Source organism: Taudactylus pleione, unplaced genomic scaffold (genome assembly GCF_031769625.1).
Source record: "Taudactylus pleione unplaced genomic scaffold, aTauple2 ptg000134l, whole genome shotgun sequence".
In the NCBI taxonomy this organism is placed as follows: Eukaryota; Metazoa; Chordata; class Amphibia; order Anura; family Myobatrachidae; genus Taudactylus; species Taudactylus pleione.
This window is the reverse complement of record NW_028284536.1, coordinates 7874203-7885930: the sequence shown is the minus strand read 5'-3', so window position 1 is coordinate 7885930 and position 11728 is coordinate 7874203. Positions and strand designations below refer to the sequence as shown.

The window sequence follows — 11728 nt, the reverse complement described above, 5'->3', positions numbered from 1 at the left end:
TGCAGTAGGTGATGTCAGAGAGGGAGAATGGGGTATTGAGGTAATCTGAAATATCACAGCAGTGAGTAAAGACCAGATAAAGTTAGCGCCCATTCACATGGGAGGGTGAGGAGGTCCATTGGTAGATCAAATGAAGATGTGAGGGTAAAAAGTTTAAAGGCAAAGTATTCTGTGGGGATATCAATTGAAATACTGAAGTCACTTAGGATAATGCAGGGAAGGTCTGAGGAGGGAAAGTAAGGGAAGGCAAAGGAGGCAAAGTCGTCAAGGAATTTGGAAGTAGAGCCAGGGGGATTGGTAAATGACAGCTACTCAAAGGTGTACTGGTTGGAAGAGGCGTATAGCCTGAACCTCAAAGGGATGGTTCTGAGGGTCTAAGTTGGTAGGAGTAACCGGAAGATAGAAGAACCCCAACACCACCACCATGGTGACCCCTGGCCACTGAAACAGCATAACAGCCTCCTATGCATGGAAGCTAATTGGAGCAGTGACTTTTGCTCATGTTATGGTGGTATGTAGTTGTCTTCCATGCTTTAAGTTGCTCTTGTCAATCTCCCAGTTGCAGCGCTCCAGGGTCCAAATACTCCTTGTCCACAATACATATATATCCCGCTTTGGCTACTAATAGACTACGTATAATACTCCACTATAATTTCAGAGAACCAATTTATTGTGAATAATAGGTACCATATATTTATACAAATGAGTATAAATAAATGGCACGTTTTATACATTATCTTTGTGATAATTGATAATGACACCTATTTGACAATCTTGAAAGGTGGAGAAGTGCAGGACTTTACTGCACACCTGATGAAATTACAGCAGCGATACATAATGCACCTATGCAGTATTTACATTATAGGAATTGAACAGAGCATAGCACAGAGTTGGCTGTTACATGGCTGAGATGTTATTTGGAGCCTGTTCATTGGCTGCTTGTTCCTCACCTTAGCATTCATTTATGGTCTGATCTCCACGGCAATGAATCACCTCCAGTTCCTTGTGTACTCATCAACCCACCTGTCTCTGCCATTTGGTCTCAACCAGGTTACTGTATGTGTCACCTACCGTTGTGGTCAACCTCTGACAACCGCAGACCATAAAAGAAGGCTTAAGTATACAGATATTACTTAATTGTTTATTATCAATTATTTTACAATCTTACATTTCCAAACCCCTTATTGCCTCCCAAGTACTCTCGGCTGTTCTTCTCTGGCCTCAGCAGGATAATGTAGCATTTGGGAAGAAATATACAGGTCAGGAGTCCGGCGCTGGAGGCCAGGATGGCGAATATCTGTATGGCCACGGTGTACTTTCCACTGGTGCTCAGGTAGGCTGGGACAAAAGAGAGCCACACGCTGCAGAAGACCAGCATGCTGAACGTGATCAGTTTGGCCTCATTGTAGCTTCCCGGCAGGTTCCTTGCCAAGTAGGCTGCCAAGAAACTTACCATGGCCAAAAAGCTCATGAACCCCAATGTCACGTAGAAAAACAGTTTTTGTCCTTCATCACATTCAAGGATGATCTTATGGTTCTCTGACTCAGTGTTCAGTGCTGGGAAAGGTGGAGCTTTGTGAAGCCAAACAGAGCAGATCCCCACCTGCAGCATCGAGCACAGTCCTACAATGTTGCGTGGGATGGTTGGACTCAACCATTTCCTCAAGGGGCTGTTTAGTCTGGTGGCTGTAAATGCCAGAATCACCACAATAGTCTTAGCCAGGACGGAGGAGATGCTGATGGAGAACACCACACTGAAGAGTGTTTGCCGCAACAGGCACCGGATGGTGGATGGTCGGCCGATGAAGACCAGGCAGCAGAGGAAGCAGAGGATGAGAGACACCAGCAGGATGTAGCTCAGCTCTCGGTTGGTGGCTTTGATGACTGGGGTATCGTTGAACTTGATGAATAACACTAAGATGGAAATGGCCAGGATAGAGAACACGGTCACCACTGATGCCAAAATAACTCCCAGAGGCTCTTCATATGATAGGAACTCTATGATCTTTGGGACACATTTATTCCGTTCTTCATTTGACCATTGATCCCCTGGACATCTCAGACAGTCCACTGAATCTAAACGGGGACATTTGTCTATTATTTGCTTCATATTCACTGTTCAACAAGGTTCTAAGGTTAACAAAATAATAATAATAATAATTTTATTTACATAGCACTTTTCTACCAGTTGGACTCCAAACACTTTACACATTAGTAGAACAAAAATAGAGTACATGATACAATATGAAAGATCAAAATATAGAAAAGAGAGCTAAGCATTATGAACGTAGAAGTACATTTACTAAATGCTTCAGTAAACAGGTACCGTAAGTCATAAATAAAGAAGTGGGTACGTGCGCTCCAATAACCAGTACTATAGGTATCAATGTACGTAGGCTCCAATAACCAGTACTATAGGTATCAATGTACGTAGGCTCCAATAACCAGTACAATAGGTATCAATGTACGTAGGCTCCAATAACCAGTACTATAGGTATCAATGTACGTAGGCTCCAATAACCAGTACTATAGGTATAAATGGGAGCAGCTTACTGACAAGGTCACCACTCAGCCTTTAGGATATAGAGAATACAAGCAAGCAAACATGTAAAGATGTTTGCGTCAGTGAGCGCTCAATCATATGTATTGTATTATTATGATCTTTGGATATATGTGTATGTATATATATATATATACATACATACATACATATGGCAGTGAACCCCTGCTTTAAGTTATGAGAAAGTTCCTATATCCAATACAATATATATTAAAATCACAGTTCTGTAGCTGTGTAAATCTACATAGGCATAAGGACACACATAAATAATGTTAAAAAATTATGATCCTAGCATAAAATGATGGATCAATATAAATTAATACGGCAATATAAAAGGGTAGTTTGAGTACTTTAATCCTATATATAAAAAAGTAATAAATAATTAATAACCACAATATATTTAAGGACACAGTGTTGACACATATGGGAAATTATGTAAAAATTATTATATAAGTGGGATAGGGTGGGCAACGAGGGGCGAAAAATGAATAGTAATGTCCAGGAAGTCCATAGTATAAACTTGGGGAACCCTTGATTGATGGGTAAAATAAAAGGTTCAAAGTTGTTGTAGCAAGAGGTCCATTCATCTATTAACATCAGTCAGAAGAACCTCCTTAATTAGTGATGCTGATAATGATCCAAGTGCTTAGATAAACAAGATGCGTGTTGATATAGTCCAAACTTCAAATCTCCATGCAGTGTGTTTGTTCCAAAATAACCACGGCCCTGCAGTAGCCATGGTCCGCACACGACCTGCTTCACTGCTGACCAGACAATGACAAGGGGGATCCCCTATGAGGACAGTCAGCAGTACCTCACCAACTCGGAGCCAGTGACAGATGTACCGGCTCAATCAAGCACGGCAGACGGGATGGGAGTCCCGCTACCAGTGTTTTGGCTGTGCTCAGTCACTAAACCCCGTGCTGTGTGATGTTTAGCTGCCCGCAGTCACCACCTCACTTGCTGAAGCCGAGGGCCAACTCAGCGGCGGCAGGACGGGAAGGTATCACTGCGGGCTAGACAAGTGCAAGGGGGAGAGGTGGCTTTCCGGTGGGTGAGAGTGCTCAGAGCGTCCTGTGTCGGGATCTCTCAGAGTGATGTCCGGGAGCTGGTGGCGGTGGAAGTGCGGCGCAGTTCTTTCGGGTCCCGCACTGCAGGGCTTTGCCGGATGGATGTGTCTCGGTGTTCTCCAACGCGTTTCGGATGATAATGCCGGCCTTTGTCAAGGATAATTATGTCATTCCAAGGTATCTGTATTTATAGTGGTTAAGGCCACTCCTCCAGTTTCCAATAGGAGAAAAGTTCCATGGTACGCCTCCTGGTGCTGGCTCAATTGCATAGCACTAACTATTGGCATCTGTCAGAAACGGACTGCAGCGAATTTCCATGAAGGAAAAATTGATTGGGGGGAACAGGGGAATGAACGGAGAAAATGATAATAAACCAAGTGGACAGTATGGAAAAATACTAATTGGTCTGTTCATAAATTGAAATGAAATATCAGAATAATGAAGTCAATGCTAATAATATGTATGTAATATTGTATAATAAACAATGGTTGTTATATTGCCTAAATGAAAATAAATAAAAATTAAATAATAAAAGGGTAAAACAATAAATTAAGTGTATATAAATAAAACATTATATTATACAAACTATAAATATAAATATATAATGTGTTGATTGACACGAGAGTTGCCACAGATGTGTTGACCAAAGGTTACAACCGGGTAGCCTCCAGTATCTCATGTTAATTCCTATCTCACTAATAATGGCTAAAAAAATGCTGGTCAGTTGGTACGGGTTAGGTATATATGCCTGGTGCATTTCAGGGGAGCCAATATAGTGCATACTATTGTACTAAACCTACAAGTAATCGTAATTAGAGGATCGTTTGGATTTCTAAATCCACATTCAGTCCAGTAGGGACTAGAGTTTTGAGGTCCATGATCCACTTAATTTCCTCTCTGCTTAGAAGTTTGTTATAATCCCCTCCTCTCCAGTTGGGATTAACTAGTTTAATGCCCACAAATCTTAATTTGGAGGCATCACAGTTGTGCTTAATTTTAAAGTGCAGTGATACACCCTTTCTTCAAACCCTTTCTGAATGTTTCTTCTATGTTCACCTATTCTTTGCTTCAGGCATCTGGTGGTTTTTCCGATGTATTGCTTGTCACACAGACAAGTGAAGAGGTATATCATGCTTCTACTATCGCAAGTGATCATGTCCTGAATTTTATGGGTGCTGCCCGTGCTGGTGGAAATGAACATAAGGGTTGGTGACGTGGTTTGGTATTTAGATGTTTTGCAATTCAGGCATCTACCGCAATGAAAGTAGCCTGTTTTTCCTCATTTAGATAGAGGCCTGGATAGGGATCACAGGAGGTTGATGATTTCGGAGGAGTTTTTGTTTGAAGTCTGGTGCTTTTTTAAAAACCACTCTCGGTTGCCTTGGTAAAATCTGTGCCAGGGTCTGATCTTTTGTGAGTAGATGCCAATGTTTCTGTAAGACATGCTTGATAAATTTTGATGAAGAATTGTACTCAGTGATGAAGCACAAATTAAATTTGTCCTCGGGAACCGTTCTTTTGGTTTTATACTTTAGAAAATGTTCTGTCTTCATCTAGCACCTTCTGGAATGCCTACTCTACAAGGGACTTATTGTAGTTCTTCTGGAGGAATTGTTCTTTGAGTTTGTGTCCTTGAATGACATAATCCCTTGTGTCGCTGCAGTTTCTTCATAGTCTGGTAAATTGGCCCTTTGGTATGTTGGTGAGCCATAGTGGATAATGCTCACGACTAGATAGGATGAAGCTATTGACATCAACATTCTTCCTATATGTCTTAGTCTCTCTAGCTTCTGATCCTTAACGAATATCTCCAGGTCCAGAAAGCACACTTTTTCCTTACTGTATTCAGCCGCAAAGATAAGGTTGTAGGTGTTCGCATTGATATGTTTCAAAAACTTTATGAGTGACCCTTCCGACCCTTCCCAGATGAAGATAATATCATCTATGTAACGTTTCCAAAGTACCAAGTTCGCTCCCGCCGCTTCATTGTCCAAAATGTATTCCTCCTCCCAAACACTCATGAAGAGGTTAGCGTAGCTGGGAGCGAACTTGGTACCCATCGCAGTCCCTTGTTGTTGTAGTATGAAACGGCCCCCGAACCAGAAATAATTGTGGTGTAGGATATACTGGATCCCCTCCAATAAGGTGACTTGTTCAGCTTTCAAGGTATTGTCCTTCCTTAGGATATATTCCACATTCTTTAGTCCATGGGCGTGATTTATTGATGTATAAAGTGCAGTCACGTCACAGGTGACCAGCCATCTTTATTCCAGCAAATGTTCCTTAATTCGTTCAGAGTGTGTGTGGTATCCTTCAGGTGTGATGGTTGTTCTTGGACTAATGGCTGTAAGAAGGAATCTATATATTGAGACAGATTTTAGCTGATGGAATTGATTCCGGATACAATCTGCCTTCCTGGTAATTTTGTATGATGTTTGTGAATTTTAGGCAATATATTTAGGCAATATTGGCTCCCCTGAAATGCACCAGACATATATACCTAACCCGTACCAACTGACCAGCATTTTTTAGTCATTATTAGTGAGATAGGAATTAACATAAGATACTGGAGGCTACCCGGTTGTAACCTTAGGTCAACACATCTGTTGCAACTCTCGTGTCAATCAACACATTATATATTTATAGTTTGTATAATATAATAGGTTTTATTTATATACACTTAATTTATTGTTTTACCCTTTTATTATTTAATTTTTCATTTTTATTTATTTATTTTCATTTAGGCAATATAACAACCATTGTTTATTATTCAATATTACATACATATTATTAGCATTGACTTCATTATTCTGATTTTTCATTTCAATTTATGAACAGACCAATTAGTATTTTTCCATACTGTCCACTTGGTTTATTGTAATTTTCTCCGTTCATTCCCCTGTTCCCCCCAATCAATTTTTCCTTCATGGAAATTCGCTGCAGTCCGTTTCTGACAGATGCCAATAGTTAGTGCTATGCAATTGAGCCAGCACCGGGAGGCGTACCATGGAACTTTTCTCCTATTGGAAACTGGAGGAGTGGCCTTAACCACTATAAATACAGATACCTTGGAATGACATAATTATCCTTGACAAAGGCCGGCATTATCATCCGAAACGCGTTGGGGAACACCGAGACACATCCATCCGGCAAAGCCCTGCAGTGCGGAACCCGGAAGAACTGCGCCGCACTTCCACCGCCACCAGCTCCCGGACATCACAGGACGCTCTGAGCACTCTCACCCACCGGAAAGCCACCTCTCCCCCTTGCACTTGTCTAGCCCGCAGTGATACCTTCCCGTCCTGCCGCCGCTGAGTTGGCCCTCGGCTCCAGCAAGTGAGGTGGTGACTGCGGGCAGCTAAACATCACACAGCACGGGGTTTAGTGACTGAGCACAGCCAAAACACTGGTAGCGGGACTCCCATCCCGTCTGCCGTGCTTGATTGAGCCGGTACATCTGTCACTGGCTCCCGAGTTGGTGAGGTACTGCTGACTGTCCTCATAGGGGATCCCCCTTGTCATTGTCTGGTCAGCAGTGAAGCAGGTCGTGTGCGGACCATGGCTACTGCAGGGCCGTGGTTATTTTGGAACAAACACACTGCATGGAGATTTGAAGTTTGGACTATATCAACACGCATCTTGTTTATCTAAGCACTTGGATCATTATCAGCATCACTAATTAAGGAGGTTCTTCTGACTGATGTTAATAGATGAATGGACCTCTTGCTACAACAACTTTGAACCTTTTATTTTACCCATCAATCAAGGGTTCCCCAAGTTTATACTATGGACTTCCTGGACATTACTATTGATTTTTCGCCCCCCGTTGCCCACCCTATCCCACTTATATAATAATTTTTGCAACATTTCCCCTATGTGTCAACACTGTGTCCTTAAATATATTGTGGTTATTAATTATTTATTGCTTTTTTATATATAGGAATAAAGTACTCAATATACCCTTTTATATGCTTTTATATTGCCATATTAATTTATATTGATCCATCATTTTATGCTAGGATCATAATTTTTTAACATTATTTATGTGTGTCCTCATGCCTATGTAGATTTACACAGCTACAGAACTGTGATTTTAATATATATTGTATTGGATATAGGAACTTTCTCATAACTTAAAGCAGAGGTTTACTGCCATATATATATATATATATATATATATATATATATATATATATATGTATCCAAAGGACATAATGTTACAATACATATGATTGAGCGCTCACTGACGCAAACATCTTTACATGTTTGCTTGCTTGTATTCTAGGTACTGTAAGTCCCTATGTCTGGTTTTGAAGATTTCTTGACCTCCTGGACTGTGTGAAGCAGCAAGTTCCAGAGATTTGGATCCGCACACATAAAAGCTTGGGAGATTCTAGGTACTGCTAATAGTCCACCATCATAGTAATTACAGGGAATCACCAGCTCCTTCATGTATCTAGGAGTCTGGTAATGTATGGCTATGTATGTCAATCAGCCATCTTACAGGCCAGAGATCGGAATGGAGAAGAGATGTTATGTGGCAGGAATGGGGCTGGTGAGGCAACTGCCCGGCTGCTGCAGTATGTAACATTATTTTTCTGGGGGCCCCAGGTAGAGACCAGTATGTGAGGACACACATCATACTTGCCGACCTTAATATTCTCCTGTCCAGGAAAAGCCCGGAGGGGAGATGCAGGTGGCTGCTGGTAGGGGTGGGGTCAGACTCTTAACGTCATTAGAATCACATCATATTGGCCACACTCCTTACCCATGGACCCTGTATTACATGGCATTATCCTCCCCATGTGGGACAGGAACAGGAGGATTAATCAGATTTCCCGTGGCCTGGGGGAATGCACAAAAGTTTAGGAGTCTCACGGAGGCTCTGGGAAAGTAGGCAAGTGTGACACAAATGCACGTATGAGTGTAGGCTGATCTTCTGATGGAGTTAAGTGCCTGACTCTGGCTCTGTTCCTCAGATGGAAGAATGGAGATGTGATCATGGCTGACCCCTGCTGTTGAAGTTTCAAGTCACCATCCAGGACATCACCAAGATAATGCACATGATCAGAACCCCCAAAGCTCATCCAGTTGGCCGCCCAGCTTCAGTCTTAGCCCTTGACGATGAGCTCCTATCATAGGAAACTTTCCTGTATCAGGATTCACCCTCTGTCACCCGTCACTCAGCCCCTCCTAGAGCCAAGCTAGACGGCCACCGAGGGTCGATATTAAGCTTTTAGTATCTAGACAAAAAGGTGCAGGCCATGTTGGGGTGCAGGCCATGCAGTGGTGGCACACATACTGCAAGTAGCTCAGGATAGGATAGAGCCCTTCTGATGGGAGCAGTTTAAGTTTCCGAAGACCAGTACAAATACATTTATGGTACTGGAACAAGTCCCAGTTTTACTACAATTCCAACTGTAATTGTAACTCCATTATACTAGGTCCCAGGCCAAACGTTCCCTCACTTCTGTTCACGTCTGGAAGGAGCACACACTTCAGTGTTGTCTTCTGCTGTATGCGATGGGGATATAACCATATCTACCCATCCCATTGTCTCCGATCTGTGATGTAGCAGCAGTTTTCTGTGTCCCATCCCTCAGCTTTCCCAGAGTACATCCATTTAGCTGCCTGAGCGACCCCTGTCCTATAGTTTATTTCTAATATCACTCGTTATTTACATTTTTATTATGCTGAAACCCAGAACCTACAGAAGATGAAACTGACACTACTGTGACTATGTCATTGTCAGGACACCCTGGGTCACCCAGGCCGAAATCAATATAAACCCTCACAATATATATTATTAAACAAGGGGCCGTCATTATGTTTTTCTTTGTCAGTGTTAATCTTTATGTAACGTTGCTTCCTGGGGTCTGTTTATTATTATATTATCTGCAAAACTCTTGACAATTACTGTTCCTTATTGCCACGATTTGGAATGCGTTTTAATTGGTATTTATCAAAGCAGACACACTGGGACGTTCTGATCACTGTATTCCTGGGGTCAGATGGCAATAGCTAAAGGGCAATAACCACTAACTTTACAAGCACCTGTGAAAGATGATGATCTTGATCTGAGCAAACACCATTTTGTACAAAAAAAGAAATACAGGTGCTGAACTCCAAATTAACTTATTGTATATAAATAAATACATTTTGCAATAAATAGAGGTTTTTACCATAATCTTGGCCAAGGTTATGGGCCTACCCACCACATCTGGGTAACATCTGTCGGGTAGATCCCTAACATACTAAGATTCAAATCCAGAGCGCAGGACACCCCCAAACTAGCCCAGCTAAGCCGCCCCAGGGCACCACCATAGTAAGAAAAGTGCAGTGTAAGAGAGATAGTTAAGAGCAGCCACGGCTGCATATAAAGAATGAAAATAAAAATTGAAGTACGGTACTGTACATATATAATAAACAAACAGTGAAGGGTTAAAATGTGTTAAAAAGGAAAAATGTGTTATAACACGGTGCCCTGAAACAGATCAACCAAAGCAATCCAGGGGGACCCACGCCCCAAAAATGAACCAAAGCTGCACTACACAGTCTAAATATTTGCAGGACTTACCTATATTGTGTCTCTGAATGGTGTGCATATTACTATACCACACTCCATGCTCTAAACCAATGTAATAGGGGTGCTAGTCTGAGTGGAAAGTGTCTCAGGCTTTCGAGGTGTGCAAAGCAATGCACTGATTGAGTTTATATGGGAAGTGGGCCTCAGACTGCACACCAAGGTGCGCAGTCTGAGGCTCATTTCCCATACAAACACCATTTTGTATTTGTGAATTGCTAAAGGGGCCAAGTGCAGAAAAGCTGATGCTTTCAGAGCTTGGTAAATGTCTTCAGACCACAGTCCCCATTGCGTATACTGCATTAGTTTTCCTATCTGTGATATTGGCAAATTACTTCTATGCTATAATAGTCTCGGCATGATTTTCGGGGGGGGGGGGGGTGGGGGGGCTTTACGTTAAACTCACTAGCCACGCGATTTACACTGTGTGATCGCTGCAAATGAAAATCCACTTTAATGTCCCTATGTGGTCTGTTTGCCTGCTGGTATATACAGTGAGAGTCCTGCGTCATGTCTGCCCACCGGTGCCCGCTATAGCTTACAACAACAATTCTGTAACACCCGGCTCTACCACTGAGGGGCGCTGTGCTGCCATGTTGTTATTATCCCCCTGTGTCTCATCATAATATCAGACAGAAGATAATAGATTAATCCTTCACTGCACCGATTCCAGTCTTCCTCTGTAACCACTTCTATTAGTAATTATTCTAGGAAGATGACTATTATAATATATTTATGACATGTAACCATGCTCGGATAATAATACAACGCATGCCTAGTACGTGTGAGACTTATATTCTAATCTGAGCCTACCTGTAGCCTGTGAGACCTCCCCCGCGGAGCACGGCATGCAGGTGAAGCAGCATGGGGGCAGCCCTTGTCTGGTGACTCTCCGAAATCCCGGGACACAGCTCTTGCTGCAGACTGACTGCGGCACCTGGAAGTACAGCAAGGACTGGATTAAATGTTTCCATGTGCAAACTATTGTTCTCTGTTATCAACTAATTCAGACGGGTAATCCTGCAATAGTTATGGGTGCAGAAATCACCTAATCTGCAGAGCTCTAGGGGAGGGGGGTAATGCCAACCAGATTCATTTTACTAATCTGTAAGGAATCATTTCCATGCCAATATGTGACGCTAGTTGGTGGGGAAGGCATCTGGTACTAGCACCAATGCTGAGGTGGGAGACACGTGGCATCATTCCAAGTCTCCTGTTACAGGGAGTACCACCGCTGGGCACTTGCTGCTCTCAGGACAGGGATGTGCATAATATTGGGGGGGGTACCCAATTTAAGGACAGAAAACTGGGGATTGTTACACATGGAACATGTCGGTAATTGCAGTCATTAGTGAGGTGGATTCATATTTGCCCAGTGTCCACATTTACTCAGGACATTGAGCTGAGTGCAGCTATAGAAGTGGGAGATGGTTGCTACAGACGTTGGGCAGAGCATTGTCACAGATGGCGGAGGTAATGGCAATATGAATAGCCAGGTGAGGCTATGGATACTGG

At 42.5% G+C, this 11728-nt stretch overlaps 1 protein-coding gene across 1 annotated transcript; it reads right to left on the bottom strand.

Annotated features, from left to right (window-relative positions):
• Positions 1-1156: 1156 nt before the first annotated feature.
• On the bottom strand, positions 1157-11078 carry LOC148523425 (vomeronasal type-2 receptor 26-like). Its single transcript, XM_088473300.1, has 2 exons — positions 11027-11078; positions 1157-2076 (listed from the first exon to the last, which is right to left on the bottom strand). Exons 1-2 carry the CDS (start codon positions 11061-11063, stop codon positions 1157-1159), a joined length of 957 nt encoding a protein of 318 aa, XP_088329426.1. The 5' UTR covers positions 11064-11078.
• Positions 11079-11728: the final 650 nt, after the last annotated feature.